Below are 15,336 nucleotides of genomic sequence, written 5' to 3'. Positions count from 1 at the left end.
TAGCATCCTATGCATGTAGATGGAGACTTTACCAGCAAGAAGAACCAGAAATGAAAATTAGTGCAAAGAAAAAAAAAATTATTTCCAAGGCATCTTTCCTGATTTTCAGTATGCTTTCCATGTGATTTATGATAGTGTAAATGATGCATTTGCAAACATTTTAAGAAATATTTAAAATCTAAAGAAAGCTTCAGATTCAGTTGCTCCAAAAACAGTTCACTCAGAAAACTGTCATTCAAAAGTGAGAACTTTGACCTGAATACATAGTTGTTCATGATTTATAATTTCCACATTATTTTTCATTCCATGAATGGAAGAAGAAAACTATAGTTGAAATCAAATCCAGAAAAACTACTTTTTTCAGAAATCACCAACTGATAAAGAGGAAATGTCCATCAATCATGGAGGGTAAACTCTCTTTAGCAGGGTAGCAAAACAATGAAATGGAATTGATTCTTGTTTCTTCCTTAAATATAAGTAAAGGTTTTTCAGAGCCTGTTTCCAAAAAGCAGGTGAGGAATGAAGGTGTTGGCAAAGGGATAGGGATTAGGGTTCATGCTTGGTTGCAGTCATCAGTCACTCATGACTACAGCCTCACTTGGCTTCATTTTCTTGAACTAATTATAGACCCTAAAACTTGTCTTTATTGACTCATCCTTCAGGAAATACAGCCAATGTTATTGTCAAAGAATACAAAGATCTGCAGTTTTAAATACCTACAACTTCCAGATATTGTCTAACTGAAGCATTTTATTAACAGCTGTAACTTAGCTTCCTTCCTAAAGATTGATGGACTCACCTGCTGACAGGTTCCGCCCCCAAAGTAAAATTTCTCGAGTCTTACATGTTTACAGTACCAGCATCATAACAATTTCAAATCCACCCAAAGAAGTGCTTAAAGGTTAAGAATAAGAATACAAGTTAGATGAATATAGATAGCCATTAGGGAATAGAAAATGACCAGAAGAATGTGGCCAGAAGAGATGAACCAGTCTCTTTGGAAGGAAAAGGGAAAGGGTTCTTTAATTGACACTTGTGCTCTTCTGTCCCCTGTCCCATCAGATGAATACATCACTCTTGGGAAGCATCGGCATGCTGAATTCAGCCCCTCAGCTGCGCTGCATTAAAACCTACCAGGTGCCCCCAGTGCAGCCAGCATCTCCTGGCTCCCACAATGCCCTCAGACTGGCTCGGCTCATCTGGACTTCCAACCGCAACGTCATCCTCATGGCGCACGACGGGAAGGAGCACCGCTTCATGGTCTAGCGCTATCTGCTGCTCTAACTGCGTCTTGTTTCTCTCAGTTCTCTAGGCCGACGTTGCTCTGTCCCTACAGCGGATCATCCAGTGTCATCCAGGGGCACGGCTGGGTCTGTGTCACTCGTGCATGCTTCTTGGGGGCAGACGCCCGCACAGGCCTCCTATTGATTCAGAGGCATGCACACACCACTCGACAGGATGTGGCCATTCTGTCACTAGGTGGTTTTTCCCTGCCAGAGATGGGAGGGGTAAGCCAGCGGTTCCTGGGAACACTCTTGTTGCTCGGTGCAACAAAAGCCCAAAAATCAATAACCACTGTGATTGCACTCGCAGCCCCATCAGCCTTCCCAGCCGTTGAAGCCAGCCCTGAGAGCTGCTTGAATCTGGTCATTCTGACGCTGGCATTGAGGTGATATGGCAGTCCTCATTATTGAAATTACTCCCCTTTGGATTTCCTAAAACATACTGTTGTTTACCAAAAAGATTCTGTGTTTACATGGTTTTTTCCCTCCATTGGTAATTGCTAGGAAATTACTCGATTCAATTTCCTAGGATTTAGCCGCCACCTTCTTCAGTGACACTTAGCTGATTTGAGATTAATGAGAAATATTTAAATATATTTTCCTTGTATAAAAATACATTTTCCAGATACCTAGCTTTCTGTAGTGCTCATTTCCTGCTGAAATAATGGTATATGTAGTAGTTTAAAATAAAAATCACTCACTATTTATTATCTAGCTAATATAATTATCCAGTCACTGTAACTAATCTTTTGAGGGGACTCTTGTGATAATGAAGCAAGTTTGGAAGCATAGAATATATCTAAAATGAAGACTCTCCTTTATCTTGCTCTAGACCTTTTTGTTCAGGAAAGAGATTGCTTCTTCCTTCCGGAAACTTCTCATCCTGCAGATCCCATGTGTATGACATATCAGTTATAATGCTAGAATCACATATCAGCATTTCAACTACTGATCAGTTAAAGGAAAACTAAGGAAGGATTTCTTTTAGACAAGTTCACTTGAAAATTAATATCGATGGCACAAACGTTTAGGAGTGGGGGTTCTCGGTTTGTTCGAAAAGACACTGCAGCACCTGTGTTCTTCGGGCTTTGAAGGAAGCTTCAGCTAGCTCACTTTCTCCTGATGTCGAGTTATGCTGGTCTGTCTTACAGTAATGGAAAAGTCCATCAGTTAATATTTTATATGAATTGCTTCGAACAGATTTTATCTATATATTGTTCAGGGGAGTGGTTGGTTGGTTGGTTGGCTGGCTGGCTGGCTGGTTGTTGATTGGTTCATTAGTTAGGCAAAATGGTTTATTAAATGCAAAAATACGAAATAATTTATTAAATTCAGAGAAAATATGCAAAGTTTGCAGAGGAACCAGAACGTGATGGAAGCAATTAATCTAAAAAGCTTAGATTGTTCCATAATTCACAGAAACATAGAATCAAGGTCCAGAAACAAATATATCTGTTATTTTACTGAAACAGATTTTTAAAGAACATATTAAAAAATTAAGCCCAGTAGAACATACCTTTCATATTGATATAAAATGTTATTCCCATTGATGGCAAATATGTACTATTTCTTGGTTTCAGATGTTGGGTGTTCTTTCAAAAGTGAATTTATGCTACATGCATGTACATCATATTTATAATGATTATATATGTAGTTTCCAAGAAAGAAACCACGAACTACACAGTGTAGACTTTGTGTGGTGAATGTGCTGTTGTGTTTGTGGTAGAGAAATGTGGGGTAAACTAACAGGCACACTGTTTTTCCAGTGGGCTTCTGAGTCTGCTCTTTACTCAGCACATGTTTACTTTCTGAACTTAAATGGAAATTAATTTATTCTAAACTACAAAACTATTTGGAATGAGGAGGTAAACATAAACCTTAGATTTTTTTTTTTGACAAAACATTCTGTGCATCAGAATAAAAAAAGGTGTGGGACTCGTAGGCAAGCCACCACACTGCACATGTGGTACCCACCGTGGAGACTGAGGACAAAGCTGTGAGATCTGGGGGAGCAAAAACCCTGGTCAAAGGAGAGCCAGCCTCTCCACATCCCATGTGCCCAGACACCGGCTGTGATGAGGCAGTAGAACATGAGGACTGTGGAGCTCCGTGGGGGGTTATGTTGATGATTAGATGACATCTCTAACTGCTGAACTAATATTTACATTCTTGTTAACATAATGCTCTCCTTTGCTATTTGACACCCACAGTCCCAAACTTCATCCCAGCTTATGTTTCTCAGCTCTGAGGTAAACTTTGTATTGTCATCCCAGTGTACACTGTTAGTGTTTTATTGATTTTGTTAGCATTGCTTTTGGACCTGTCCTTGTAAATGTAGACACATATGTGGCTCCACTGGTAATTTACAAGCAAAAGATGACATGACGTGACATCTGTATGAAAATGTCGTAATGATTGAACTTACTATGTACAGCAAGTGAATTGAAATGTCTGCCTCCCAGGACATTTCTGGATAATTCCACTTAATAGATTCTGTATGTGCTGAATGTCCCTGTGTACATAATGTGTGTTAAATAAAACTGAATTATACTGAAGATTGTTTTCCTGATATTGTTGCTTTTTCCAGTGTTTACCCTTCTTAAACATTCTCAGTTGAAATCCACGTGCTCTCCTCATTCTTTCGTTTCTGATGACTTATTTCACTGGAGAGGTGGCTTCCGGAAAGACAGACTTATTTCAACAGAGCAGTGGAGAAGGAAACCTCACCCACACTGTCCCAGAGGAAGACAGCCAGAGGGAGGAGACTCAACAGTGCCCCCTGTGGCATGGGCAAGGGAATTGCATGCATGATGCTTTATCTCCACCCCAAGTTGCTCCCAGATTGTTAATTGTACCAAATTGTATCTTGTCAGACATGACAACATAGGTTGGCTGTCTCATGGGAGCTGGGCTGACATCATTAAGTTTATTTCATTTAGTACTCAGTTTGAAAATGAGTTTGAATCCCTGAGGTAAAAAGTGTGTAATTGGTTCTCAGAAAAAACAAAAATCACAAAATAGGCCCTCAATGCTCCCAGAGTATAACATGTAAGTAGCAAATGGACTTTTATTTTAATACTTTCAGATGAGAATACAGAACAGTTGGAATTCGGTCAATCATCATATAATAGTATATTCTTCTATAGGAATTAGATAAACATTCAAGAGTTGACTGTGGACCTGTCAAATGCCCAGGGATGGCCCTAGAATTGTTTTAACACATCCTGATGACTTAAATTTATCTTTATAGGAAAATAAGAGCGGTAGCAGTTCTGTATGATTGGTGATCACATAAACTGATCAAATGTGGAAAGGGCATGACATTAATAGGAAGGTAAAGCCAAGCAGTGCTGAGTGAACTTTCACCTTTCACCCCTTCGCCTGACTGACAGAGCTGAGTGTTGAAGAAAATCAATACCTTGGAGCCAGGAGGGAAATATTTCCACCCTCTAACTAGAGAATGTATTTTGACAAGGCCAAGATAATCCAAGCTGCACAGGAGAAAGAGAAAAGAAGACTCATTTTTAAAGCTTGACACTTCAAGGTGTTTTTGTGCAATGGCTTAGAGATCGTCAATACATACAAATACCAAAGGTCAAAAAGAAAAGCCAGAAGAATTTCAAAAATTAGATGTTCCAGTTTCTTTTTACTGTTTACAAACTAAAAAAAAGACTACAAAAGGGTTTGTGCTTGTAATTGTCATTTAGATGAACTGAGCTCATAACTAGGTTTCAGGGTTATCATCCCTCTTGAACGATACCTTAAATTTCATATTCATGTGAATATCACATGCCAATGATGTATTCAGACTTGCTAGTGTCCATTTTGGGGGGGACATGAGTTGGGTTTTGAGTGATGATGTCATTTTGCCTCCCATCTTGAAATATGGTTGTGCAGTTCATTTTGATCCTGCTGCGTTGGCATCATAAACCTTAGGCCCTCTTCACAGTTGGTTCAATTGTTGGCATGAGAAAAGAGTTCATGTGCCTCTAGAGTTTAAACCGTTTCTCATTTCCCAAGTCCCTTTAAACACATTACTTATAAAGGTGCACTAATTGAGACCCTTCTAAGTGAGAAGCTTGAGCACCTCCAAGATAAAGGTAAGTGGGTTCACTCCATTGTCGCCAGTAAGACTGGTCATTCCTTCTGTGGACAAATATCTCCAGCCAACAGATATAGATTCTTTTCTTGCCTGCAGATAAAAGAACAAAGAAGTCAAAATTGTGTCCATACCTTCAGAGAAGCTTAGAAGGACAGAGGAAATTCTCAAGTGTAACAAAGTGGTCCTCAAAGGTGTGCTGTATCAGTCCCAGTGAAAATGCATATTGAAATTATAGAGAAAACAAAGCCTCAAATTATATGCCCTCTTTCTCATTAATAGATTCCACTCTGTTCTGAGAAGATTGCTTAGGCTGGAGGTTTTGCTCTACTTTGCTTCAAAAGGAAAATGCAGCCAGCCAACACTCCTCAATATTCTGAGATTTCTCAGAGAAGGCCAAGAATATGTCATGCAAAATTTGTAGTAGGTATCAAATAAATATATGCTGTATTTGCAAATTCCATGAGCTTGCACCTGTAAAATGCTTGGAAGTTCACCACCTGGTAAGCACTCAATAAAATGTAAGCTCATGTTTTCAGTAGACATTTAGAATTCCATGTGGAGCATGTACAAACAAGGTTACCCATGTCCTTTGGAAAACATGGTTAACTTTTTTTTTTGTTGTGTGCTGTTTTCATCTCAATCTGTACTCTAGCATAGGTCTGAACAACTTATCCAAAGCAGAGCTTCTGTTATGCTTGGATTCATCAGACTCTGCTGGATTGCTCTGTGCATCCATCTTGTTTTACCCCAAAATCTGTAGACACAAAGAAATGTGCAGACATATGCCAATGGATTGGACAGCTTGATTATGGCTAAAGTTATGACTGATTCCTCAAAAAGAAAGTAGATCAACATAAAACACTTAGAATTCACAATAGAATAAGTAATGCTTTTGAGTTACTTAATGAATATCTTCCAAAAAGCCATCAAGATTGAACAAGACTCTGGACAAAGTTTTACAGAGTGGGTTTCACAGAAATCATCAAAGCAAGGGAAAACAAATATGTAGGTTCTGTTACCAATTGCTTGTTTTGACTAGGATCAAAATAATTTAGCACTTAAATTTACCCAAATAAGAAATGTATTCTTTAAAACTTGACACACTTTAAGTTTTAGTGAAAATGTGTGAATAATTTACAGATCTGGCAATGAAATGTTATTTTTATTCAATCAGCAAGTATTGATTGAATCTTAGCATGTGACAGGCAAATGTTCTGTATTTTCCTCTGGTGGATGAGCTCACAATCTAACACTATGGAATAAGTGCTAAAAACAGACGGGTGAAGAGCTAAAAGGGGGACAAGAGAGTGATCAGTTCTGATGGGACAGTGGCAAATTAGGCAACCCAGAGATGAATCATTTGGGCTGGGCCTTGAAGATTAAATAGAAATAGGAAGATGGGAATGTTTTAAGACAGGAATTTATGGAAGCCCGAATCTTTATGTGGTCTGAATGGATCTAAACTCCACCAGACCTACAACTTGAAGGACATTGGTAGGTACTGCCCATGGTCCAGACAGCTCTTCACTTGCAGCTTGAACTGCAACTATGGAAAACCAGAATCCCTTATCAAAGAACACTTGAAATTTACATGGCAAAGACCTTAATTAAAAATGTATGTGACTTCAAGTTTCACATTTTATTTTTTTTAACAGCTCTTTTTGTTTTAAAAATAAATTGTGCATCCTCTTTATTCCAATCCCAGTGTGTAGCAGACACAGGAGTTGGATGCTGGCCCTGCACTGCCCAGATCCTCCCACCCCAGGATGGAGGCAGTTGTTTCCCTAGCTTCTGGGAGCATTGACATTTAGCAGTTCCTTGCTGAGTCCTTCTCTTGATATTTCTTCCCAGCCAAATAAATTGTCTTACCCAACATCCCATTCTCTTTCGTGGGGGGCAACCATATCCCAAGATGGGCTAGAGTGGGTATAAGGGCCCTTCCTCATGTTGCATTTCTAAGTAACTGTGAAGGGCCCTCTCAGCTCTAGAACTTTCCTGAAGGCTGGCTGAAGCCTTCAGTGAATGACTCATGGCTCAGCCTCACCCTCTGCCTAGTCCTGTTTCCCTCCCTTATAGCTGTTCATCCTGAGAACACTGCTCCATGAACTTCCTATAGAGAGATCTCTCTCACAGTCTGTATCCCAGAGAACCCAACCCATGACAGTTGGTACCAGGTGTGGTTCAAGAAAACAGCTTTTAAAAGCTAGCCAATCCCTAAAAAACAAATGCCAAATGTCTTCTTTGATATAAGGAGAGTAACTAAGAACAGAGTAGGTACGAAGAGCATGAGAAGAAGATTAACATTAAACAGGGATGAGAGGTGGGAGGGAAAGGGAGAGAAGGGAAATTGCATGGAAATGGAAAGAGACCCTCAGGGTTATACAAAATTACATACCAGAGGAAGTGAGGGCAAAGGGAAAAATAATACAAGGGGGAGAAATGAATTACAGTAGAGGGAGTAGAGAGAGAAGAGGGGAGGGGAGGGGAGGGGAGGGGAGGGGGGATAGTAGAGGATAGGAAAGGCAGCAGAATACAACAGACACGAGTATGGCAATATGTAAATCAATGGAAGTGTAACTGATGTGATTCTGCAATCTGTATACGGGGTAAAAATGGGAGTTCATAACCCACTTGAATCAAAGTGTGAAATATGATATATCAAGAACTATGTAATGTTTTGAACAACCTACAATAAAAAATCTAAAAAAATAAAAATAAAACAGGACTTGGGAGTTGGGTCACTCCCTGACTAAGACAGCAAGGAGGAGCCCATCACTGGTGGGAGATGATCATGGATAGTCTGTGGCATGCTGGAGCTATGCAATTGTTAAAACTTTCATTGATGATGACCTGAGATGGCATATTGATGGAAGGAGGTGTGCTGGAGGGTGCAAAATGGCAGGCATCTGAGAAGCATGGGGAAATAGAAAGTATAAGGACAATGGGCTTGGATGACTGTTCTGGGTGCACTGGAAAAAGACAATAGAACGTGGAGGATGATTAATCACCAATCGAAGGCTGCATGTGAAAGCCAGAGAGGCTCTTTGACAGTGTCTAAGGAGAACTTCATCTCTAGCCAAAGACAATCTAAGGATGGGGCCCAGGACTTGCATTGAGAAGCAGAGCTCCAGAGAAGATGGAACTCAGTTTCCAAAGGTCTGCTGCCCCACAGCGGGACCTGGCTGCTGAAATGCCGGGTCTGCTAAGACAGCAAAAGAACCATATCTCCAAGGAGTCCACTACTATTTCTAAGCCTCCCCCAGAATCTTGGAGTAGCTGATCCTATAATTTATTAGAAGCAAGTGAGTCTCAGTGGGGCCAAGTGTAACAGTAGTGGATGTGGCAGTGTGTGTGTTTGTGCCCCCAGAGATTGAGCTATTGACAGCTGGCCTCTTTCAGCTGAGTCCTTCTCCAGGAAATGCTGGGACTGAAGAGAACCACACTCTCCTCAAGGTCACACCCTTCTTCCTACTGGCAGCTGCATCCAGTAATTGGTCATGGAAGTACAAAGATTCCACCCTCCTTGCTTCAGTGTGGGACATCTCTGAAGGGCCACTCAACATTCTAGCTCCCAGTGTGTTTGGACAGAGTTGGGCATCACAGTGTAACTCCCCTCTCTCTCCCTGTTTTTGCTTCTTTCACATGGTCTTGACCTCAGGAGCACTTCCCAATACATTTCCTTCCAGAAAATTTGTCCCAGAATCTCCTTTCCAGAAAATGTACCTACAAGGTTTAAATCTTGTTCTGCCACTTACTAGCCAATTAGCTGTCCCCATGCCCAGTTACTTACATCTCCTCATGCCCATTTCTTCTCTGCAAAATGGGAATATAATAATCATACCTACATCTGGTCCTACGGTAAGGATGAAAAGAAGAAAGAGTTAATACATGGAGAGCTCTCTCAGAATATGTTGCATATGATAAATATGCAGTACCTGCTAACTGTACTAACTACTCTTGTCCTATTAAGGGATAATTGTGAGATTTTTCAGGTTTTCATTTCTTGCTTCTGTGTTATGGGAAGATATACTTTTCCATTAATTATTTTCCTATCTTTCTTCAATCAGATAAAAGTGTTCCCTTTTTTAAAAAACGAGCAGGAAAGTCACAAAGAAATTGACGTTTCTGAATACTTACTTTGCACCAGACACTGTGCTAGGTCATTGCTTGCTTAATTCTTACTCCTAAAAGCCATGAATCATCTCCATGAAGAAAACTGCAGATCATGTAGATAAATGGCCAGGATCACATAGCTAATAAAAGGCAAGTCTGCTGTTGAATCCCAGACTCTGTTGGCAAGGTCTGCCTTGCTTGGTTCTTCCACTGTCCCTTGTGATAGGAGATGAGGATTGAGCAATCGGGGACTGGACAGCCACCCCCTTCAGGAGCAGAGGAAATGTGGTAGAATAGAAAATCGTTTGGCTTCATTGAAGCCATTGTTTCCCTTTGTATTTTTAACCATTATGTCAAATTTTTAAAGAACTGAAATTATGTTGATTGTCAGTTGTAAACAATTGGGCTAGTTTATCATGAAATAGTTGAGTTAAAACGTGAGCTTCAAAATGTACTACATTCCGTGGAGTGATTTTATTATAACCGAGGAACAAATTTTATCCCTCTTAAGAAATGGATGTCTTTTGGAAAGGAGAATTGGACTTGCAGCCATCAGCCCCATTTTCATTGATGACTCGGTAGCCCGTGGTGCTGCTGCCCATTCCTCTCCTGCCCGGCTGCTCTCTCCCTCTGCCTCCGTGGGTGGTCATGTCTCTCTGACCTCGTTTCTGGGTTGCTTTTGCTGGCACCTCCTCTTCATTTGGATGCTCTTCTCTGTAGAAGCATTTGTTTTTTAAAAAGTTGAAAATCAGTGACACAAACTTCAGAGATCAAAAATAGGATCAGAAAGCAAACTCCTAGAGTTCACCTCCCAGGTGACTTGAACTCCCATCTAGACAGGAGATGACAAAACTTATTTACTCCTCTTGTTCTTTGGTCAGCACTCCCCAAAGAACTCTTCCTGCCAGGACAGGGGCCACCCCAGCATTCACTGTCACATAGGGGTTTACATGGCCTTAGCTCCTCTATCCCTGATCATCCATTCCAGAGAATATTGGAATGAATCAGAACTTTCTTTCTTTTTTGGTCCCAGGAATTGAACCCAGGGGCACTTTACTATTGAGCCACATCTCCAGCCCTTTTTATTAATTAATCAATTTATTTATTTATTTTTGAGACAGGTTCTCACTTGCATCAGAACTTTCTAGAGTAAACCAGAGCACACACCATCACACTTGTGTTCCTTAGTGTCAGCTTCGGCCCTGTAGCATATTCCCTGATTCCATGACATACAGATCTCAGGGCTCCTTTCTAACAAGAAAAGGGGTCCCTCTTTGAGGGTCCAGATATGCTTTGGGACACATGAAGCATTTGAAATATGTGGTTTCATTTAAACCTCTGGGTGATTCTATGAGTTAAGCTATTTTCTACAGGTTAGAAGACTGATACAGGTTCAGTAACTGGCCTAAGGTCATGCCAGCTGGTTTAGTGGTAGAGCTAGGATTAAAATCCAAAGTACTCTTTCCTCTCCATCAATGGACAATGTCTTCAAGGCCAGTTTTATAGTAGCTGCAGAGACATGCTTTATTCTCATATTGACCTCAATAAAAAACCAAGGACCTCAAAATTCAATCTTCATTTATTTATTCCACAATGACTTATTGAGTGCCTATTATTTCCCAGGCATTTCCAGAGAGGGCTAAATTAATAGAGCCCAGGCACTCACATCATTTATGCATCTCAAATTCTCTCTAGCTCATGTGATGCATTTGGTGAAGCCCACTGTACATACTGCACACACAAAGCCCTGCTTCTGAAGGTTGAACTTAGGGAGATTCTCATGACCACGCTTAGCCACATGACCCCTCAAGTGTGCATGGACATGGGGCTCGATGGCCATCCGGGTGGCCCAGGGCTCTGTGGGCTTCCTTAATTGCTTCCACCTGTTTGCCTGGATCCCAGCTGCCAGCGCCCTACAGATCCCTCTCTTCATTTCTCTTTTCTTTCCTCTTCCTGTTCTTGTCTCCAGAGCCTTCATTCCCCAGATAGGTGATCAGAGCCTGAAGGAATCACCAGGAGCACAAAGGAGGAAAGGGCAGAGAAAGGAAATAAGGGCAGAGAAAGGAAATGAGGGCACGGCCTGGAAATGAAGAACAGGCATAACACAAACACCCATCCAAACATACACATCTGGCAGGCTCCACTGAAAATCAAGCTCATTCATTCATTTGGTAAATACCTAGTGGACGTCTCCCATGTGCTGGGCAGGGAGCTGGGCACTGGGATTGCAGAAGTGAAGCACTGATCCTGTGACCTGGCCTCATGGGGCTGACGCTCTAAGACCAAATAACTCAGAGGTAATGGGCAAAGCCAACAGGGAGTCTCTGAGGGAAGAGAAGGAGCCAGACATGTGAGCAGCAGGAGGGAGTGGGAAGTCTTCAGGCAAGGAAATACGTGGGCACAAGGCCCCTGAGGCAGCAGGGAGCACAGTGCAGGTAGCAGGCTGGACCTTGTGCCATGAGCCGGGAGTCTCATAGTGTTCAAGGGCATTGAATTGGGGGGGGGGGGACTCAGGCGCCATTTAAAAGTTGTAGGTTGAGAGTCTGATATGATTTAGCTAAAAAAACCACTCAACTCCTCTATGGAGAGTGCATTGGGAATAGTTTGAGGGAGTGGCAAAAATGGAAGGAGGGGAGGCTATTATGTGTGACAAGATGGCCACAGACAGAATAGTCTAGAACAGTACACATTTGTTACCTTATAGCCTCTGGACTGGGAATCCAGGCCCGGCCTAGTGTGGACCCTCTGCCTCACAGTCTCTCTCAGGTTGCAGTTGGGGTGTTGCTGGGCTCACCTCTGAGACTCTCATGGGAGAGAATTCACTCTCAAGCTCCTGTCGTTGTTGGCAGAATTCAACTTCTTCCGCTTGTAGGGCTGGCAGTCCCTGGACACTCTTGCAGGATCTTGGTGGAGCTGCCTGGGGCTCTTAGGCGCTCACCCAGCAGGTAGCCATGTGGAGCTTCCTGACACTGCCACACCGCAGAGATTGATGGTGGTTGCACCTGGATGGATAAGTGGGAGTTTCCCGGAGTGGAAGGAAATTTAAGGGACACACTGACAGAAGGCACAGAAGAGACACAGTGGATAGTGTTTTCAAGGTGTAACAAATACAGCCAGTTGCTTCCCAGAGTCATTTCCCCTGGATCCCAAGACTAAGCCTGGGTTGGGTTCTGCCCTACATACCATGTGACCATGCTTAGGTTGAGGTTCTCTCCCTGGCCTTGGAGATTGAAGCCTGAGAATACAAGCCAACAATGCTGATCAGTTCCTAGTTGTGGTTAGGCAGGGACTTCAAAGCCTTTCTGGACAAGGAGATGGGAGGGCTGATTGGGAAGGAGGTGCTATTAGGAAAGGTGATCCTCCCATATAAAGAGAGAGATTCAAGTAGCAGTTTCTATATGGTGAGTACTTGATATCCGGGACCACACACACTCTCTCAGGCTCCTGCCAGAATTCCCAAAGGCCTGAGCCAACCCACTGAGAATGCAGAGAGGAGAAAGATGGAGAACACCCCTGGGCTTCAAGACTAGCCAACACTGCAGCCACTCACCTCCACCTCCTTGTCATAGGCCTGTCATCTTCCCCATTAATTATGCCACTTGCAGCCAATGTTTGAACCAGTCTGGGCAGTGTTGAGTGACTGCCCAGATTGGTTCAAAGCCTGGAGGGATTTTCCCTGCCAGGTCTGAGCAGCTCATTTTAGAAAGACAACGATCTTTCTAGAAAATAGAAAGAAATGTGGCAAAGAGGCCAGTAGGAGATGCCAGCAAGTCTAAAATGAGATGCTGAGGACTCCAATTGTAGCAGGAGTGATGACGCCAAGAAGAGCCGAGGGGCAGTTGGGACAGATGCTTGAGGAGTCAATGAGCTTAACTTCAGGAAAGAGGGACAGACCTGAGATTCCCCAGAGGCAGAAACAAGTGCCCTATAGCATCTCCCTGCCCAGCTCCCTCGCCCGCCATTCCTGGAAAATACCATCCAAGGTCACAACCCAGTTCCTGTGCTCACGCTATTCCCTTTGCCTGTGGGATCTTTCCACAGCAAATTCCCATTCACATCATCCCACATAATAGCATGGCTGCTGTGGGGAAATCAGATTCAATTTACACCATTTGGACTTGCAGTGCCTTGATTAGGAACATATCCCCAGGAGTGAGAACCACTTATACACACTGTGTTCACGTGACCCTCTAAACACCAGCACCCCACACGACAAACCGTGGGGTGAGAGGTGGGCAGAACTACTTCTGATGCGTTGATGAAAAACTTGGCCCCAAAACAGAAAGCTAGAGTCTCACGTTAGACCTGTTTCTTGAAGACAAAGGCAGTGCTTCATTGCTGGCTCAGGAGAGCACCCTGGGCAATGATCGCTGTGTTTCACCTCCCAGGACCCGTCATGTGCTGCTGTTGATAAGATGCAGTATTAAATAATGAAGGGCCTGGGCATAAGGGAGTGGGGGCTACAGTCCTCATGCTGAGAACCTGCTTAGAATAACTTCTCCCTTATTAGTTACTGTTAACCCTCCCCATAAAAGAACTTCAGTCTTTTGTTGGGGCTGTGACTCCGTGGTAGAGCGCTTGCCTAGCATGTGTGAGGCACTGGGTTCAATTATCAGCCCCACATATAAATTAAATAAATAAATAAATAAATAAATAAATGTCCATTGGCAACTGAAAAATAATTTAAATTACTCCTTAAAAAATTATGAACTTTTCCAGTAAAAAAAGTGTGTAAATTTGTTTTCTGTTTCGTTATGTAAGTGCTTGATTTTCTTGATTTTGCCTCTTGGCCCACAAAGCCTAAAATATTTATTATCTGGCCCCTTTTAGGAGAAAAAAATGGTGGTTTTAGTTCATTTGGGCTGTTATAAAAATTATACACTGGGTGCTTATAAACAACAGAAATTTATTTCTTATAGTTTTGAAGGCTGGGAAGTCCAAGATCAAGGCTCGGGTAGATTCAGTGCCTGATGGGCCTGCTTTCTGGTCATAGAGGTGTCTTTTTACTGTCATAACATGGCGGAAGGGGTGAGGCAGCTGGATGGGTCTGCTCTACAGGGTTGTAATCCCATGAGAGCCGAGCCCTCGTGACCTAATCACCCCACCTCTGGATGCCATCACAGTGGTAGGTTTCAACATGGATTAGAGGGGAACTGAGACATTCAGGCCATGCCAATGAGTGATGGCTGGGTGGCAGCCGTGCCACCCAAGGAATGGTCTGGCCACCGGCAGCATCAACGTCCCTGGAAGCTGATAGAAATGCAGAATCCCCACCAACCCCGACCTCCTGGGTCAGAATCTGCATTTTGACAAGCTGCCTGGGTGAGTCCTGTGCACCCTAAGTTTGAGACGTGCTCCATTATATCATTGTGCAGTCTCACAGGGATTGCTGAGATTTCGTCAGGCACTAGGTAGGGTCAAGGCCGGGGTGGGCTTCACCCCTCAGGGTACATCTCAAGCTGGAAGCCCTGACCATTCACACTGGGGTTCACTGGTATACTACTTCCCCAGGAAATGCCCAGAAGCTGGGCATCAAAACTGAAGGCAGGAGGCCCAGAGTCCAGCCTTGATCCTAAAAGCAACCTGGTAGCGTCTCGGGGGCCTCAGTGTTCCCCTCTGTTCAGCGGGAGGTATGAAGAGCTGACCTCATGAGTCCAGTATGCTCTTACAGTAAGGCTTATTTTTATTGTGTTTCTGTTTGTGTTCCGGGAGTAGAGGGTGATTGGTTCTGTGAACGTTGCAGGTTGTATTGGAAAAGGCAGAACAAGAGCCACAGAAGCTTCCCATTGAAGGTGGTATGTTGAGACACAGGATCTGGGGTGTTCCGTTTTCTATAGA

At 42.8% G+C, this 15,336-nt stretch overlaps 1 protein-coding gene across 3 annotated transcripts in view; it reads left to right on the top strand.

Annotated features, from left to right (window-relative positions):
- Nucleotides 1-3,818, top strand: part of Wdr7 (WD repeat domain 7) — a 326,163-nt gene extending 322,345 nt beyond the window's left edge. For all 3 annotated transcript variants that reach the window (XM_026393174.2, XM_026393173.2, XM_026393172.2), the window contains one exon: nt 1,063-3,818. In XM_026393174.2, the coding sequence (XP_026248959.1) occupies nt 1,063-1,266 (204 nt within the window). In that variant the 3' untranslated portion in view covers nt 1,267-3,818. The remainder of the gene's footprint in view (nt 1-1,062) is intronic.
- The last annotated feature ends 11,518 nt before the right edge of the window (nt 3,819-15,336 follow it).

Source organism: Urocitellus parryii, chromosome 13 (assembly GCF_045843805.1).
Source record: "Urocitellus parryii isolate mUroPar1 chromosome 13, mUroPar1.hap1, whole genome shotgun sequence".
NCBI classification, from domain to species: Eukaryota; Metazoa; Chordata; class Mammalia; order Rodentia; family Sciuridae; genus Urocitellus; species Urocitellus parryii.
The sequence above is the reverse complement of the archived record's forward strand: the minus strand, read 5'-3'. Positions and strand labels throughout refer to the sequence as shown.